Raw genomic sequence first — 19,525 nt, forward strand, 5'->3', positions numbered from 1 at the left:
TAAAAGTCAAGATTAGATGACAAAATATTCATAAAATAATGTTATGATAGGAGAATTAGAAGCGTACCTGGCTGGCTCAGTTGATAGAACATGTGACTCTTGATCTTGGGATCTTTATTTTTTTATTTTATTTATTTATTTATTTATTTATTTATTTATTTATTTATTTATCTTGGGATCTTGACATTGAGCCTCTCATTGCGGATAGAGACTACACAAAAACATTAAAAAAACATTATTAGGAGAATTACAAAACTGTAAGTAAAGTAAGAAAGATCCCTGTGTGTGTGTGTGTGTGTGTGTGTGTCTTCACAAATACATATATAAAAAGAGTGGGAAGACATGCTTTATAGAGACGCCTGGGTGGCTCAGTGGTTGAACATCTGCCTTTGGCTCAGGGCATGATCCCAGGTCTGGGGATCGAGTCTTGCTTCAGGCTCCCTGCAGAGGAGCCTGCTTCTCCCTCTGGGTATGTCCCTGCCTCTCTCTCTGTCTTTCATGAATAAATAAATAAAATGTTTTTTTAAAAAAAGAAGATATGCTTTATAATGTTACTCTGATGATGGTTAGCTCTGAGTGATGGCTAATCATTGGTTTTTATTTTCTTTTCTATAATTTTCATTTTTAGGATAAGAATGTAATATGTTTAGAACTAGAAAACATTTTTTAAAAATATTTTATTTATTTATTCATGATAGACATAGAGAGGGAGAGGGGAGGGAGAGGGAGAGGGAGAGAGAGAGAGAGAGAGAGAGAGAGACACAGGCAGAGGGAGAAGCAGGCTCCATGCAGGGAGCCCGATGTGGGACTTGATCCCAGGACTCCAGGATCACACCCTGGGTCAAAGGCAGGCGCCAAACCACTGAGCCACCCAGGGATCCCTAGAAAACATTTTCTTAAATGATTTTTATTTATTTGTTCATGAGAGACACACACAGAGAGAGAGGCACAGACACAGGCAGAGGAAGAAGTAGGCCCCATGCAGGGAGCCCGACGTGGGACTTGATCCCGGGTCTCCAGGATCACACCCTGGGCTGAAGGCAGGCGCTAAACCACTGAGCCACCCGGGCTGCCCATAAAACATTTTTTATTTTTTATTTTTTATTTTATTTTTTTATTTTTTTTTATGATAGTCACAGAGAGAGAGAGAGAGAGAGGCAGAGACACAGGCAGAGGGAGAAGCAGGCTCCATGCACCGGGAGCCCGACGTGGGATTCGATCCTGGGTCTCCAGGATCGCGCCCTGGGCCAAAGGCAGGCGCCAAACCGCTGCGCCACCCAGGGATCCCCCATAAAACATTTTTTAAAAAGAAAAATCAAGCGTGATGATATGTTACATTTAGTTATTCATATATACTCTACCATACTTCATAACGAGTTTAAAGTACCATATAATATAGCAAGGTAAAAATGGAATATAAAACAAAATGAAGCAAAGGAAAAAATGAGGGTAGGAAAGATAGTATTAGTGACACTGTTAAACATTTATCATCACCATCTTGTATTTATCTTCTGTGTTTTTTTTTTTTAAAGAAAGAATGTGGGGCAGCCTGGGTGGCCCAGCGGTTTAGCTCCGCCTTCAGCCTAGGGCGTGATCCTGGAGACCCAGGATCCAGTCCTGCACTGGGCTCCCTGCATGGAGACTGCTTCTCCTTCTGCCTGTGTCTCTGCCTCTTTCTCTGTCTCTGTGTCTCTCATGAATAAATACAATCTTTTAATAAAAGAAAGAATGTGTTATGATATCTCTTAATCGTGAGTTTAATAGCTAAGATTAACTTTGTAAAAGAAAGCATTTTATCACTCAATGTCATGATGTTAAAATGATGCATAAAAGAAAGAAGAATTTTCTGCCAGTTTTTTTTAAGATTTTATTTATTTATTCATGAGAGTCACAGAGAGAGAGAGAGAGAGAGAAGCAGAGACACAGGCAGAGGGAAAAGCAGGCTCCATGCAGGAAGCCCAATGCAGGACTCGATCCCAAGACTCTGGGATCATGCCCTGAGCCAAAAGCAGACGTTCAACCACTGAGCCACCCAGGCATCCCTTTCTGCTAGTTTTTAATGTGTTAGAGATTCTGATTATTTTATTTTTGGCACAGTAGAGAGCCCCAAGAAAGGATGGTTGCTATTATCTATATTATACTTATATAGTAACTTATGAGTTACAAATATATATATATATTTGGTTAGTGTTGGCTTTACGTATCTGTTTTGATTAAGTTGAGGGGAGAGACAAGACTGGAGTAAAGAAACAAGCCTGAATGGAGTGAAGTTCTTACCCTGGGCCTGCCATTCATTAGCTAGGCCTTACCTCCTTAGAAATTGAGGGGGCCTGAACAAGATCTATCTAGAGTTTAGCAAAATTATAGTTTCACTTATTGAGGAATGTACATTTCCATTGATCATTCTATTTAACAATATCTACTGTATGTGAGTTGACCTGTGTAATAAAATGTTCCTCTTAGATTTCTATGACATTAACATAATTTACATGTCTTTCACAGAGAGACCTCTCTCCCCCAAGGCTGTCAAAGGATTTGAAACAACTCCACTTACCAAGAACTATTATACTGTGGTGAGTGTTCAGATCATAACAAAAAAGTTTCTTGACTGTGGAAACTTTTCAGTGGCTGAGCCACTGATGTGTCGAGTAACACTTATGGGAGACTGGGTAAAGTATTGCAAAGGTCTCATGTCAGCTGTGCTACAGTAAAGCTCTTCTGCTTGTAGGCCTCTTACAGATGTCTAGAAGTTTTAGATTCACCATACTGAAAAATTCAAAGATGGTACAGTGATTCTGAGCAAGGCCTATTAAACAGTGCCGAAAGAGAAATTGGTCCATAGGTAGGCATCATGGGGAAATTCAGCAGTAGATATAGCTTTACCAAATATTTAGAAGGTGAATTCCCAAGTTACTCTAAGCAGTAAGTTTTAAGTGATTGCATACTGTGATTTTATTTTAGAATCAACCAATCCATTATGATGTCCTCTGAAATATGATCAACCTTGTGTTCGAGGAGAGCCTGAAGGGAAGACTGCCCTTTGGCAAAAAGCAAGGAATTAAATGGCTCTGGCTTGAACACAGATATGTCAAAATATATTAGCTATAAATAGGGCATATGCAATATTCAAAATAACTTCTCATTTGAAAAAAAATCATATTATTCTCAATCTTCTCTCTGCTTTCTTTCGTATCTACTTTCCAGACTTAGCCCAGTCACTAATGAAAAGGTCAAGTCATCATAACCTCTAAGTTTTCCTGTCTGATAGCTTTGTCATCATCCTCCACCTCAGCTGAAATAGTGTCACTTTCCCCCCAATATTGGATGTGCATTTGGACTGCATACTCCTTTCATTTTGTGCATGGATAGTTTTTAAACATCTCTATACATTGCGTTTCAGAAAACAGATTTGCACTCTTCAGTGAATTTGCTCCATAATGATGACATGGGCGGGACGATAGTTGGCATGAAAACTCAGAAAGTAGCTTCATAGGTGACATGGAAAATAATCATAGGGGACAATTTTGTCACTATTTTTCTTCTTACATTTACACTATTTTCCTCTTACATTGGGTTAAAATCTATTACCCAACAGAGCTGGGCTCCCTTCTCCCTTCCTCATGATCATTTCTTTAGCCTCCAGGTGACCCCAGTCATTTAATTTTTAAGACATTATCTATCTATCTATCTATCTATCATCTATCTATTATCTATCTATCTATCTATCTATCTATCTATCTATCTATCATCTATCTATCATCTATCTATTTGAGAGAGAGAGAGAGAGAGCATGCACAGGCCAGGGGAGGGAGGGGTAGAGGGGGTGGGAGAGGGCGAGGGAGAGAATTTCAAGCGGATTCTGCACTGAGTGCAGGGCCCAACAGGGACTCCATCTCACAACCCTAAGATCATGACCTGAGCCCAAACCAAGAGTGTGACACTTAACTGAGCCACCCAGGCACCCTACCTCAGTGATTTAATTTTTTTAAAAGATTTATTCATTATTTTAGAGAGAGAGAGCATGCACACACATACCCATTTGCACAAGTGGGGGGAGAGGCAGAGGGAGAGAGAGAAGTAAATTTCCCAGTAAGCATAGAGCCCGACACAGAGCTTGATCCCATGACCCTGAGATCATGACTTAGGCCAAAATCAAGAATCGGACCCTTAAATGATGGAGCTACCCAGGTGCCCCTCCACAAGTGACTTAATTTTTAAAGAAAAGATGCAGTCAAATGAGGGATGAAAATGCTACCATAGCTTCTTTTCCCTGTGGATTTAGAGTATACCATCGAGCTGCTTTGGAGTTGTCTCTGCTTCTGTGGATTCTACCAATTTATTTATTTATTTTAGTTTTTATTTAAATTCCAGTGAGTTAACATACGGTGTGCTATTAGTTTCAGGTGTACAATTTAGTGATTCAACACTTCTGTACATCAGCTGGTGCTCATCACAAGTGCCCTCCTTAAGACCCATCATCTGTTTCACCCATCCTCTCCCTGCCCCGCCCGGGGAAGCCTCAGTTTGTTCTCTGTGGTCAAGTCTGTTTCTTGGCTTGCCTCTCTCTCTCTCTTTTTTTACTTTCCTCATTTGTTTTATTTCTTCAGTTTCACATAGGAGTGAAATTAGATGGTACTTGTCTTTCTCTGACTGACGTATTTAACTTAGCATAATTACTCTCCAGCTCTGTCCATGTTGTTGCAAATGAAAAGATTTTATTCTTTTTTTGTGGCTAATATTCCTGTGTTTGTGTGTGTGTGTGTGTGTGTATCTGAAAAAGTTAAAAATAGAACTACTTTATGATCCAAAACCACACTACTGGTTATTTACCCAAAGAATACAAAAAACACTAATTCAAAGGGATACATGCACCCTTATATTTATAGCAGCATTATTTACAATAGCCAGGGTGTGGAAGCAGCCCAAGTGTGCACTGATGGATGAATGGATTAAGAAAAGGTGGTATATACATAAATGATTCTACCGATTTAAAATGCCGTTGGGATTATCCAAGGCACATTAACCTCTGTGATTCTTATGGGCCTATGTAAACCATATATATACTTATACACAAATTCTGGATGTCCTGCAGTTTATATCTCCCAGTTCCTATTGGAGTTCATGTGCATTGCTTCTAGTTCCCTGCTGCTATATAAACAGTTCTGCAGTGAAGATCTTATCATAGGACGTTGGCAAAGTATATGAAGATCTATAGAGTAGATTCCTAGAAATTAAATTGTCCAAAGGCCTGAGAACCAGGAGAGCCAATGGTGTAAGTTCTAGTCTGAGGGTAGGAGAAGACTGATGTTTCAGCTCAAGAAGTCAGGCAGAGACAATGATTCTCCTTCCCTCTCCCTTTTTGTTCTATTCGGGCCCTCAACAGATTGGGTGATGCCCACTCACATTGGGGGTGGGCAGTCTGCTTTAATCACTCTACCAATCAAGGGCTCATGTTACCTGGAAATGCCCTTACAGACACACCCAGAAATAACGTTTAAGCCAGGTACCTTGTGACCCAGTGAGGTTGACATGTAAAATGACATGTAAAATTAACCATCACATCCTAAAAACATGGGCAGGAGACCTCTTGGATTTGCAAATCTGTAGATATCGTGTCCCCCTTTTCAAGTTTCCAAGGGATCATCTTCTGATTCCTGCCCTACTCAGGCTTTGATGCAATTTGGGTAGCACATCTGATTTGAAATGTAACTCGATTTTATGTGCTAGGAGGTATTTAAAAATAAAGAACAACAGCAACAATTGGAACAAGAAAGGAAAATGGTAATGTTGTGAGAGGAGGGTTTTTAATGAGTGACTGTGGTGATCATTTTGCAAGGTGTACTTCTATCAAAATATCAAGTTATATACCTCCAATATATATACTTCTTATTGGTCAGTTGTACCTCAGTAAAACTGAAAAAATAAAGAACAGAGAAAGGAATCCAAGTGGCTTTGTTATCAGGCTTAATTTGCGTTGTGGCACTTAGCTCTTAGCACCCATGGCCTCACTGGGAAGGCGGGGCAGATGTGATAGTATAAGGCATGTGGCAGAGATGTCACATTATAAAAGTGTCCTAAGATGGGTTCCTTACACTGTGCTTGAGGTCTTGTGCATCAGAAGCCCCCGGGGAGCTTGTTAAACGTGCAGGTTGTGGGCCCCACACCTGACTTACTCTACCTGAGAATCTCTGGCCACAGAGCTCAGGAAACCTGCAGCCCCTTCCTCACCCCTACCACCCCCCACAGGTGATTCTGAAGCTCACTAAACTGAAGTTGGAGAACCCAGCAAAAGAAAGGTTCAGTGGAAGACGAGACTCAGTCATGTCCAGACCTAGATAAGCAGAGAACAGCTGGAAGGGAATTGGGGCAGTGGGACTATACAGGCACATCCGACCAGGCAGGAATGTGCGAGCCTGCAGTCCCTCCCCTCAGGTCACAGAGTGGATAGAACTCTCTTCTTCACCCATCAGAATGCCCCTGAGAAGGTGCAGTGCTTTATTCACTGCAACCAGTGTGGCACACGGGAAGAATGCTGTCCTTTGTGCTGCCATATGCAGTGATCCGAATATTCAGTTCTGCATGCTAGCATCCATCTGCAGAGGGAGAGATGGTGTCTCCCTACATCCGAACAGGAAAATTCAATCTGTAATGGCCAGCATTATTTTTTTTTCTAGTTTTCTTCTACTTCACTGTTACTTGTGGCAGATGCCTAAAGGGTATGTCTTAAAGAGCCTACACTCAGTAGGAAAGGTGGAGAGTGTGTGGCATGTGACATCACAAAAATCCCAGGAAACCTCCTGTAATATCTGCCCTTACTGCCTGCTTTCTGCTTACTCTATTTTCTCTCTTACTCCTCTATCTGCCCACTTGCTCCCACCCTGAATTTTCTCTATCTTTCTAGTGCTTATCAACTCCTTACCCCCCTCTTTTTAATACTTTATTTTATAGTGCAGTTTGGGGTTTGCAGCAAAATTGAGTGGAAGGTACAGAGAGTTCTCATATACCACCCACAACCACACACATGCACAGCCTCACCCACCACCAGCATCTCTCACCAGAGTAGTGTATTTGTGACAACTGAAGAATCTACACTTTCACATCATGATCATCCAAAGTCCATAGTTTACATTAGGGCTCACTCTTGGTCTTGTATGTTCTTTGGGTTCGGGCAAATGTATAATGGCATATATCATCCATCATTATGTTATCATACAGAGTATTTTCACTGTCCTAAAAATCCACTGTGCACTTTCCCTTTTTAATTTTTTTAAAGATTTTATTTATTCATGAGAGACACAGAGAGAGAGGCAGAGACATAGGCAGAGGGAGAAGGAGGCTCCCCACAGGCAGCCCGATGCGGGACTCAATCCTAGGACCCTGGGATCATGACCTGAGCCAAAGGCAAATGCTCAACCACTGAGCCACCCAGGTACCCGCACCTTCCCTTTTTTAATATACCGACCTAAACTACTTTATCCATCCATCCATTTATTCCTTCTCCGTATCCCTGTACTTTTTTTTTTTACCTACCCATTTCCTGTCTTACTCATCCGTATACAGTTGACCTTTGAACAACTCGGAGGTTAGGGTCGCTGACCCCCTGCATAGTCAAAAAATCCATGTATAACCTTCGACTCCCCAAGAACTTTACTGAGACCTTGCTATTTACTGGAAGCTTCACCGATAACATGAAGAGTTGATGAATACATATTTTGCATGTTATATGTGTCATATGCTGCATTCATACAATAAGGTAAGATGGAGAAAAGGAAATGTTATTAAGAAAATCATAAGGAAGAAAAAATACATTTACAGTCCTGTACTGCATTTATTGAAAAGAATTCGTGTATAAGTGGACCTGTGCAGTTCAAACCTGTGTTGTTCAGAGGTCAGCTGTTTCTCTTCCATCTGAAGGCTGGAGGTTAAGGTGGTGACAGCATTTGCATAGTCTGTCAATAGGGAGATAGTGCTGCTTGTTGCATGAAAGCCAGGGACCTGGAGGTGTGAAATCAGTCACTGCATTTGAATGTAAGCAAGGAGGCTCTACTGGCATATAAGTCAAATATGACATAAATACAGGAATAGGTCGCTTTTTTAGGTCCCATAGGACTTTATCAACATGAGCTCATTCTTACGGGCATCATAATTATCTCAGAATTCCTATAATATGACATCTTTGCTTTGAGGTTTCCTGAGGCCATTATAATCCTCTGTGATCATTGGACCTTTCTCTATTTTCAGCCTTTTGTGTTTATGCATTTTCACCTCTTAAAATAATTCCTTCATACTCTGTGACTCCTTCCCTTTGGAAGAAAGAGTTATAAAAATGAACTCACTCTAAAGCCTTCCCAGGAAATGTGGGAAATACATTTTACTGGAGAATCAATAGCCCAGGATAGAGGTACAAAAGGCCTCCACGTCTTTTTCTATGGCTTCTCCCCATCTGTCTTATTCTGAATTTAGTCAAAGGTTAATGGAGCAAAAGGATACTCAGTTACCCTTGTGGAGACAGTCAGGGAGGCAAAAGCAATGTCTGGATGCAGTCTATTTTAGCAGTTTGAATGGATTTCATCTCGATCAAACTGTACTGCTCTGAAGTTGGTTGGCTTGCCAAACCCCTTGCCATCTGAGGCCTTCTGTTTGGGAACACATAGCCTTCTCTGTCTGCTTCCCTTTTTATCCTTTTACAGTAGATGCCCTGTGGCCTGCAAAATAAAGAACCAGTATCAGAAGTTCATCAGTTGGTCTTTTGAGATTGAGGAAAGCAATGAAAGTCCAGATGAATTTGGGAAAGAATCCCAAGCATCCACCCAGAAGATTGTTTCTACTAATCAGACCACAGCAAGGGCAGGACTATCTAATACCTTACCGTTCAATTTTTTTTTGCATTATTTAATGAAGGATTCATTGACCACCTTTGTCAATTTAGTTTTGTAAAGTTAGCATTCAGCCATCCTCAAAACTTATAGTGATATGAGTTAAAACGATTTTTGGTGTAGCTCTCCAGGACTCATTGAGAAGCAGCAGGAGGTGTCTCCTTGCCTTTGTTACCTTTGTGTTCTGTGTGTCCCAAGCTAGTGGGTCCAACAGGAATGGAACTCCTACAAAGTGTCCTGCCTCACCTCACAAATATACCCACTGGAGCAGGACAGTTAGCACCTTTCTTGCAAAATCTTAGTGATTTCTTCTTCTTTTCTTCTCTCTCTCTCTCTCTCTTTTTGCAAAATCTTAGTGATATCTTTAAAAGAAGCCCCAGATGATAGCATTTGAAAGGAAGATGAAATAATAAAGCTGTTTCAGTGGTGAGAGGGAGGTCGGATTAAAGCAGCATCGTTTTAAAAATCACATTTTTAATGTAAATATGACTGACTTTTCTAATTTAAAAATTCCCTTCAGGCAATGAATGACTGGATCTAGTTTGATTTTTTATTTATTTTTTCTTGTTTTCAACAGACATTGCAATTTGGGTAGGGTGGCAGTTATAGGCAACAGCGCTTGAGAGGAAGGTGAGGATGTGGGATGGCTCATTTCCAGACACAGTCTTTTTAGAGAAATGTGAACAAAAGGAGATGATGAGATGACTTCATTCCTTCCTGAACATGAGCAGGAAGGCTTGCCACCATCCTTTTTCCCCTCCCTCAATACAAATTCTATAGAAAAATAAATATTGTTAATAAAGCAGTATGCATATATATGTTTTACCTCTTCCTTAATAAAAGATGATACTGCTGAATTCTGGTGCAGTTCTCTCCATTTCTAAGAATATAAAATGAATATTAGTGCTGAGCATGCATGTAGTTGAGGAGCTGGGGTACTGTATGCTTTGAACAGTGGCCCAGCTGGGCAGAGAGCTCTATGATGGACAAATTTGAGTTTGGAAGGACACTCTCCTGGATAAGGACTTGGAGTCTAAGAGAAAAACCAGAAAGAATTTCTATTAGCAGATGCAAAATGTGTGCTTTGACTTTTTAAAATGGCTTCATTGACATATAATTTACATACCACAAAACTCACCATTTTAAGCTGTATAATTTACTGATTTTTAATAAGTTAACAGTTATGTGACAATCACCAGTCTGATTTTACAATATTTTCATCACCTCATCACTCCAGTTATAAACCCTGTACCCATAGCAGCAATGTCCACAATAGCTGAGCTATAGAAAGAGCCCATGTGTCCATTGACAGATGAGTGGGCAAAGAAGACATGGTATATATACACAATGGAATATTACTCAGCCATCAAAAAGAATGAAATAAATATTGCCATTTGCAATGACATGGGTAGAACTAGAGGGCATTATGCTAAGTAAAGTAAGTCAGTCAAAGAAAGACAAACACCAAATGATTTCATTCATATGTGGGACTTAAGAAACAAAACCGATGAACATTAGGGAAGATAGGGGAAAGTAAAATAAGATGAAATCAGCGAGGGAGACAAACTGTAAGAAATTCTTAACTCTAAAAAAAAAGAAATTCTTAACTCTAGGAAGCAAACTGAGGGTTGACGGGGGGGATAGGGTAACTGGGTGATGGGCATTAAGGAGGGCACTTGATGGAATGAGCACTGAGTGTTTTTTTTAAGATTTTATTTTATTTATTTATTCATGAAAGACACACACAGAGAGAGAGGCAGAGACATAAGCAGAGGGAGAAGCAGGCTGCCTGTGAGGAGCCCAATACAGGACTCAATCCCAGGACCCTGGGAACACAACCTGAGTCAGAGGTAGACACTCAACCACTTAGCCACCCAGGTGCCCCTGAGCACTGGGTGTTATATGCAACTGATGAATCCCTAAATTCTACCTCTGAAGTTATAATACAGTATATGTTAACAAAATTGAATTTAAGTGAAAAAATTTTAAAAGGAAACCCTGTACCTATTAGCAATCACTTCCTCCAGACCTTGACAAGCACTAATCTACTTTCTGTCTCTATGGATTTTGACTATTCTGGACATGTATAAACGGAATCATACAATATTTGTTCCTTTGTGTCTGGCTTCTTTCACTTAGCATATTATTTTCATGGTTCGTTCATGTTGTAGAATTTACCAGTACTTCTTTCTTTTTATGGCTAACATTCCATTGTATAGATACACTAGGTTATGTTTATCTATTCATCAGTTTATGGACCTTTGAATTATATCCACTTTTTGGTTGTTACTAATATAGCTCTGTGAATGGGGCACCTGGGTGGCTCAGTTGAGCACCTGCCTTTGGCTTGGGTCATGATTCTGGGATCCTGAGATCAAGCACTGAGTCAGGCTCCCTACTCAGTGGAGATCTGCTTCTCCCTCTCTCTCTGCCCCTCTTCCCTGCTTGTGTTCTCTCTCACTCTCAAATAAATAAATCTTAAAAATATAATGCTCTATGAAGATTCACTTGCAGATTTTTGTGTGGACATTTGTTTTCATTTCTCTAGGAATTGAACTGCTGGGTCATAATGTAAAACTATGGCTATTCAAAGCCTTAGCCGACTTTCAAGTAATTATTTTTACTGTTCAGTTGTTAGAGTTTTTTATATATTCTGGATACTAGACCCTTTTCAGATATATGACTTGGAAATATTTCTCCCATCCTGTGGCTTGTCTTTCACTTTCCTGATAATGTCCTCTGACACACAAAAGTTTTTAATTTTATGAATTCCAATTTATGTACTTTTTCTCTTGTTGCTTGTGATTTTGGTGTCAAATCCAAAGTCATGAAGATTTCCTCCTCTATTCTCTTCTAAGAGTTTGATAGTTTTAAGTCTTGAGTCCATTTTAAGTTAATTTTTGTATATATTATAAAGTTGAAGTGCACATTCTTTTGCATATAGCCATCCAGTGGTCCCTGCACCATGTGTTGAAAAGACTGTTTTTTCCCTACTGTATGGTCTTGGTACATTTGTCAAAAATCCGTTGACTATAGGTTTATTTTTGGACTCTCAATTCTACTCCACTGATCTATATATCTATCCTATACCAGTACTAAACTATCTTGTTATTGTAGCTTTGTAGTATGTTTTGGAATTGGGAAGTATACCTTCTACTCTCTTCTTTTCCAAGATTTTAAGAATTTGTGAAGGATTTATATAAATTCTTTCAACTTTTGGTAGCATCAACCAGAAAAGCCATCTCATCCTAGGCTTTAACTTATGGGAATTGTTTTGAATGCTTAATCAATGTCTTTATTTGTTATAGCTGTTGAGACTTTCTTTTTTTTAATTTTTAAAAAATTTTTATTTATTTATGATAGTCACAGAGAGAGAGAGAGAGAGTGAGAGAGGCAGAGACACAGGCAGAGGGAGAAGCAGGCTCCATGCACCGGGACCCCGACGTGGGATTCTATCCTGTGTCTCCAGGATCGCGCCCTGGGCCAAAGGCGGGCGCCAAACCGCTGCGCCACCCAGGGATCCCTGTTGAGACTTTCTATTCCTTTTGTGAGTCAGTTTTGGTAGTATTATCTTTCTAGAATTTTCTTTTTACTTTTTTCAGTGGTTGACCTAGAGTTTGCAATGTATATTTAGAACTAGTCCAAAGATAGTAGTATATTACTTCACAGGTAGTGCGAGTACCTTATAATAACAGAGTATTCCTAATTCCTCTCTCCCATACCTTGTATCTTTGCTATCATTCATTTCAATTATACATAAGCATACTGGGTGTTATAGTATATGTTGGCAAATTGAATTTAAATTTAAAAATAATAAATATGAACACCAATAAAAATAAATTAAAAAAATAAAAATAAAAATAATAAATAAATTTTAAATCATATATGCTTATCTGTATGCAAGCATATAAGCATATATCTGTTACATCAATTAATAGTGCAAAAATTTAGAGTTTTTATTTTATCATTACTTATTTCTTCTCTCATACTTTCTTTCCTTATGTAGATCTGGGTCTCTGACCTATAGCATTTTCCTCCTCTCTGAAGAACCTTTTTTGAAACATTTCTTCCAAGGCAGTTCTGTTGGAAACAAATTCCCTCAATCTTTGTATGTCTGAGAAAGCCTTTATTTTTCCTTGAGTTTTAAAAGAAAATTTCACAGGGTACAGAATTCTAGGTTAGTGGGATGTTTTTTTCTCAACACTAAATATTTCTCTCCACTGCCCTCTTCTTACATGGTTTCTGAGAATACGTTGGATATAATTCTTATCTTAGCCCCTCTATAGGTAAGCTGGATTTTTATTTCCCTCTGGCTTCTTTTAGGATTTTTTTCTTTATCTTTGCCTTTTCTGTACTTTGAATATGATTATGTGTAGGTGGGTTTGTCTTTGGCATTCATCCTGCCAATTTTCTCTGAGCTTCCTGGAACTGTCATTTAGTGTTTGACATTAATTTGGAAAAATTCTATCATTGTTGTTTCAAGTATTCTGTCCTTTTCTCCCCTTCTTCCTCTTTTGGCATTCTGATTAAACATATGTTATACCACAGTTTGTAGGTATTCTGTTTCTTTTTTTTTTTGTCTTTTTTTTTTCTGTTTGCTTTTCAGTTTCAAAATCTTCTATCGATATATCTATCCACAAGCTCAGAGATTCTTTTCTTGGTGGTCCAGTGTACTAATGAGCCCATCAAAGGCATTCTTCATTTCTGTTACAGTGTTTTGGATCACTACCATTTCATTTTCATCCTAAGTATTTCTATCTTTCTGCTTACAATACCCATCTGTTCTTGTATGTTGTCTACTTTCATTAGAGCTCTTAGCATATTACTCATAGTCATTCTAAAATCCTAGTCTCATGATTCCAACACTCCTGTCATTCCTGACTGTGGTTTCAGTGTTTTCTCTGTCTCTTCAAACTATGTTTTTTGCCTTTTAGTATGCCTTATAACTTTTTGTTGGAAGCCAAATGTGACGTACTGTGTAAAAGGAATTGCAGTAGTAGGATGGTGAGGTGTGGGGGCTGGGGAGGTTTTCTGAAGTCCGATGATCAAGTCTAAGTCTTTTGGTATGCTTATGTCTCTAGATTGTAAACTTCACCAGTGCTTCCCAGGTTGTTTTACTCTTTTAGGGGGGGACAGGAAGGCTGGAGGGAGCTGGGGTAGGTATTTCCCTTCTTCTTGTGAGGTTCGGCTTTGGTAAAGACCTGAAAGGTTAGGCCCTGGTCAAATAGTTTCTCTCTTGAGGGCAGACCTTGTCAGGATGGACAGAATGCTCTGGTGTATTTCCAAAATGGCCACCTTTCCTTTCCCACTTCTGAAGCAGGAGGGAGATTTTCTTCCTATCTTTACTGTGACAGCCTGATAGAGCCACTGGACATACAACAAAAGGTGAGTGTGCTGCTCTGTGACTGGGCTCCCTGGAGGTCTGAATGCTCAGACTTGTCCACCCTGTGCCCCCAGCAGTTCAGTTACAGCTCAAGTTGTCCTGCCCTGCTCCTGATTTCCACAGAGGCCTCTGCTCATGGATTTCTGTGCCAGCAAGTTTTGATTTTGTGTATCTTCCTGTTTGTCTCTCCAGTTTGGGAGGTAGCATTTTCCAATGTGGCCTCAATTCCTTGACAGATATAAGAAAAGTCAAGTGGTTTTTTTTCCCCAGTTAGTTTAGCTATTTACTTATGGTTAGGATGGGGTAATGACATCCACACTGCTTAAATGCTGGACCAGAAACAAGAAGTCCTCTTTCTTCTTTTTCCATATGGACATTTACAGCTATATATTTGTCTGCTTTAACTGCATCCTGTGAGGTTTTTTATGTTGTGTTTTCTTTTTTGTTCATCTCAAGATAGTTGCCAATTTCCTTTGTGGTGCTTCAGCTTTCTATGGGGGGGAGTCATTTCTGTTCTGTCACTGGATTAATTTCAGAGAGTGTCAGTGCCTCCAGGCCCTGAGGTTTATTTACATCTACACCTTTTGACAGTAGTTTCTGAGAATAGGGGAACTGAAAGGAGACATGAGTGACTGGAGAGGGGGGAGTATGACTTAAGCTCTCGCTTTTGAAGCCATGCTGTAGCTTGTGGCCTCTACCCCAGAGATTCTCAACTAGGCCATATCGTCCTTCAGGTGGCATTTGGCAACATCTGGACATGTGTTCGGTTGCCATACTGGATGGAGGAGTGGCGTGCAACTGGCGTCTAGTGAGTAGAGGCTGGGGATGCTGCTCAACACCCCATAATGCACAGGGCAGCCCCTCACAGCAGAGTTGTCTGGTCCAAAATGTCAGTAGTGCTGCCATGGAGAAACCTTTTGTAACACCTTACATTAGCAGGACTGTATCCTGCTCACTAAGCACCCACCTGTGTAGTATCTCAGTCCCTCTTCACAGTGATCCCTGAGGTAGGTGAAATGTCACAATCTGAGGTGAGAGGAGTGAAGCCTTAAAACTGTAGCAACCTGTCAGTTGGTAGCAGAGCCTGGATGACCACCTGCCAGTCTGATTGTTACCCCCAAAGGCCATAGTTACCTGGGTCTCCACTCGCTCTGTCCACTCCATCTTTCAAAAGCAGATCAACATGCATTGTCCTGTGAGTAGATGTCTGGAGCACTGGTTGCCTGAGGGGCCTCTCCTAGCTAAGAATGCTTCACATGGTCTTGTGATCCTCTGCAAACACAGTGGAGAGACTCCCTGCAGGCCATGTGGCATTTGGCACGGAGTGGGCATACAGTACATTTCTGTTGAGTAAATTAAGAGTAGCTTGGTGAGCTCTAGGAGCTTGAAATGTAGGTTGTAGGTATCTCCAGAAGAGGCTGGAAAATGAGACAGGACCCTAGGATTGACAGGGCAAGAGAAATCGCGGACTGTACATGGGTTGTTTTGCCTCAAGGATTTTAATTTGGTTATTATTCATATAAAAACCAATTATTATAATTTGGTTATAATTCATTATTCCCCTTGTTAAATTCCTCACACCTCAGCTTCCTCTTCTTATTGAATTGTTCATACTAGTACTTTTTAACCTTTCTTAAAAGACCAGTTTTTACTCTACTTAAAAATTCACTGTGGCTTCAGATTTTGTCCCCTAAAGATCTTACTGGAACATTACTTCAAGAAAAATCTTTTGTGGTACTTTTAAAGATTTTATTTATTTATTCATGAGAGACACACACAGAGAGAGGCAGAGACATAGACAGAGGGGGAAGCAGGCTCCCCACAAGAAGCCTGATACAGGACTAGATCCTGGGTCCCCGGGATCACACCCTGAGCCGAAGGCAGACGCTTAACTGCTGGGCCACTCAGGCATCCCTTTTGTGGTATTTTGACATCAGTTATCATGAAATTATCCTGACATTGAATCCGTATGTCTTCAGGTAACTGGTCTCTATGTTCGCATCCATAAAATGGGATATGGTCCTTTGTTAGTTAACTGTGGCCTTTCCCGAGGATAAATGATTTAGAGCATGTGAAAGCATTCTCAACAGTGCTGTGTAAATGGCCAGGTCCCTCCAGTTATGAGTAACTGTGAAAAATTGTATTCATATGAATTATGCAGTATAACCAGTTGTCGTGCAATTATTAAGGTAGTTTGCTAGAATGAAACAAAGTGCATTCAGATTTTGTGTTTCTTACAGTGCTAGCCTAGTAATTTGATGAAAAGATCTCAAGCTATATCTTACTTTGGACTGTCCTGAGAAATACAAGAGCTTGACCTTGACCTTTGTTTCTCCATAGGTGTTACAGAACATTTTGGACACTGAAAAGGATTATGCTAAAGAACTTCAGTCTCTACTTGTCACTTATTTAAGACCCCTGCAGTCCAATAACAAGTAAGATTTACATTTTAAACCCCTTGCTAAATAAAGCAAGATAATGTCAGCATCCAGAGTTATTGCTCTTATGTCACTGAATAATTGATTTTGCCCTTTAGAAGAATTTCCACAGATCACAGGTTGCCAAGAACACGGTCAGGGCAACGGAAATTACACAAGATGTTGCTGCTGGAGAGCTTGGCTTTCTTTCTCTTTTGCCTGTGGAAGGAATGAGCACATCTGCATTTCTGTCTGTAGCAGTTTTTATCATTTCTGTCTGTACAGTTTTTAAAAGCGATATATGCAGTTTTACCTTGCACACACGGATCCTGCTAGTGTTTTTATGCAGAAAACATATAAACTGGAAAGTTTTGTGCTCCCCCTGACCTTTGCTTGCTGGGGCAGAAACTCTTCCCCATGGTCTGAGAAGGGAAAGCATGTGGCATTTTGTGAATGTTTGTTAAGGGCACCTCGAGGTCGTATTTCATTCAGACCAAAGAGAATGATAGAACTGTTAAAATGTCTGTGTGTTTGTTTTAAATAAAATACTCAAACCTTATTCTGGTCTTAGAAATGTCTGAAGCTTGAATTGAAAACTTCATTTTCACAAAAGAAAAACATTGACCATTTTTTTTGTGCTTGTAGGCGTGGCCTATTTAACAAATAGTGGCTAACTGCATTTGTGTTTTTATTTTAATTGATTACACTTTACTAGAGATTATGATCTATAAGTCAAATAGAAAATTGAGCCACAGGCCCTTAAACTGCAGGACAAAAGCCTTCTCCTTCCCCTCAGTAAGAGTTTACTTTTGCTGGACAGCTGCCTCAGCTATTGGACTTCAGGCTTAAATAAATTTAACATATTTCGTGATTTTTTTCCCTCCCTTTTTTTTTCCAAATCATGTTTGCTAAGGCATAAGGTCTTGCTAAATTTCCCAGTTGGTTATTTTCCATGGCACTATGGGAATCTTAACTTCGGTATGAAAGGATTTTGTATTCCTGTGTTTTGTAAGCATTGAAACATGATCAACAACAAAGTGTCTTTTGTTATTATTATGTAAAACATGAAGTTAATCCTGTGAATCATACTTATTAGAGCTGAATGGAAGGAACCTCAATGAATCATTGAGTCTAGTGCCCTGGAAGAAATGACTATCCCCATTGAACAAATAAGGAAACTGAAGTCCAGAGGCTTATTGCTGTACCCATCACACAGCCAGTAAGTGGCCAGACTCGACCAGCTGCACCTCCTGCCGCTGATTGAAATGTGCCTTCCATTTCGTAGAGGTGACAGACAGGGGCAGGAAACCGAGGTGATGACCCTGAGAGGGGAGATGGGAAAGTTTCAAATGAAGGAGGCAAGAAGCCTGACTCAGAACTGTGCTGTTGCCATGTAAATTCAGAATACACTTGGGGTCTGTTTCTACCAGCTGTCTTTCTGGACAGAATGACTCGAGCAAACCAGACTGTTTACTGTCTGATCCTAAAGGGACCAAGAAAGCCCCAATCAGGTTCAGTTCGACTCCCCAGTCACCTTCTTGGGGCCATGAGAGAAGGAAGTCAGGGAAGCTGGCTGGCTGAATGTTTCACTTTTGATACCCATACTAGGGGTTTTCCAGCTTGTGGTTCAGAAGGGCATGATGGCAGAGGAACTGGGCACTTCTTATACTCGAGGGGTTACTGGTAAGGTTTGTGTGGGGCTTCCTTTTCTTTGTCAGCAAAAATTACTCTCTTGGAAACACTCCCCTATTATATGAAGAATAAAGAATGTGTGGCTGACACTGGCCTTCTAAATCTTCAGAAAAGTTTTCTCCCAAAAAGTGTTTAAGAACATGGGCTCTGGAGTTAGAATGTTGTGGTTTAAGTTCTGGCTTCACCCTTCACTAGCTTCGTGACTGGGTGATTTGCTTTAACCTCTCTGTGCCTGGGTCTCCTTACATGTAAGATGGAGACAATAGCACGCACCTCATGAGGTTGTTGTCAGGTTAAAATGAGTTATTATTTGTGAAACACCTGCAGAAGTGTTAAGTGCTGTGTGAGTGTTGTTGGTGCATGTAATCACCTACCATTTGGTGGGGGAAAATGGAGAAAATTCATAGTACAGAGGCTCTGGATAAAATTGTTCAGTTGGCCTTTATTTGCTCCATTCCATCCCACAAACAAACAAGCAAGAAAACAAGCAAATAAATCAGTACTATTTTCTTCTCCTCTACTTCCTCTCATGAAGATTTCCTTTTATTGATTTATGAGCATTAAATTGGGAGAAAGTGGATTTTGCAATTTTTCCCTGTGCAGTCTATGAGAATATATAATATCTTTCAATTAATCTCCCAGCTCCTCTAGAAGAGAATACTCAAAATTTTTTACATTTATTCCCCAGCTATGATGTATTTTGCCTATTTAGATACTAAATATTACACACTTGTTATTTGTTCACTCATTGCATTTTGAAACACCTAAATGTCTTTTATAAACACTTGTTTGCTCTGGGATCATTATTCTTATTATAGAAAAAAATCAAGGAAAGACACTTTTAAAAGTTGTTTAAGACCACAGAGTTGTTGTAAATTTAAAAGTGAAAGTTAAAATCTAGGGATTGCCCTTCCCTCATCCCATTTGCCAATTTTTAGCAAATAATCAGCTCACTAGACTAGAGGTAGATAACTGGAATCATCCTGAAGTTCTATTCACTGAAACTATGTATTATTTTTTTTTTCAGTCTGAGTACTGTGGAGTTTACATCTTTATTGGGGAACTTTGAGGAAGTATGCTCATTTCAACAGACACTCTGCCAAGCCTTGGAAGAATGTTCAAAGTAAGTGTTGGGTGTTGCCATTAGGATAGCCAGC

General features: G+C 39.9%; 1 protein-coding gene across 4 annotated transcripts in view; it reads left to right on the top strand.

Moving 5' to 3' along the window:
• Nucleotides 1-19,525, top strand: part of ARHGEF6 (Rac/Cdc42 guanine nucleotide exchange factor 6) — a 101,305-nt gene that overhangs the window by 42,596 nt on the left and 39,184 nt on the right. For all 4 annotated transcript variants that reach the window (XM_072817244.1, XM_072817245.1, XM_072817247.1 and 1 more), the window contains 3 exons: nucleotides 2,503-2,573; nucleotides 16,600-16,694; nucleotides 19,396-19,491. In XM_072817244.1, the coding sequence (XP_072673345.1) occupies nucleotides 2,503-2,573; nucleotides 16,600-16,694; nucleotides 19,396-19,491 (262 nt within the window). The remainder of the gene's footprint in view (nucleotides 1-2,502; nucleotides 2,574-16,599; nucleotides 16,695-19,395; nucleotides 19,492-19,525) is intronic.

Source organism: Canis lupus, chromosome X, assembly GCF_048164855.1.
Source record: "Canis lupus baileyi chromosome X, mCanLup2.hap1, whole genome shotgun sequence".
Lineage (NCBI taxonomy): Eukaryota > Metazoa > Chordata > Mammalia > Carnivora > Canidae > Canis > Canis lupus.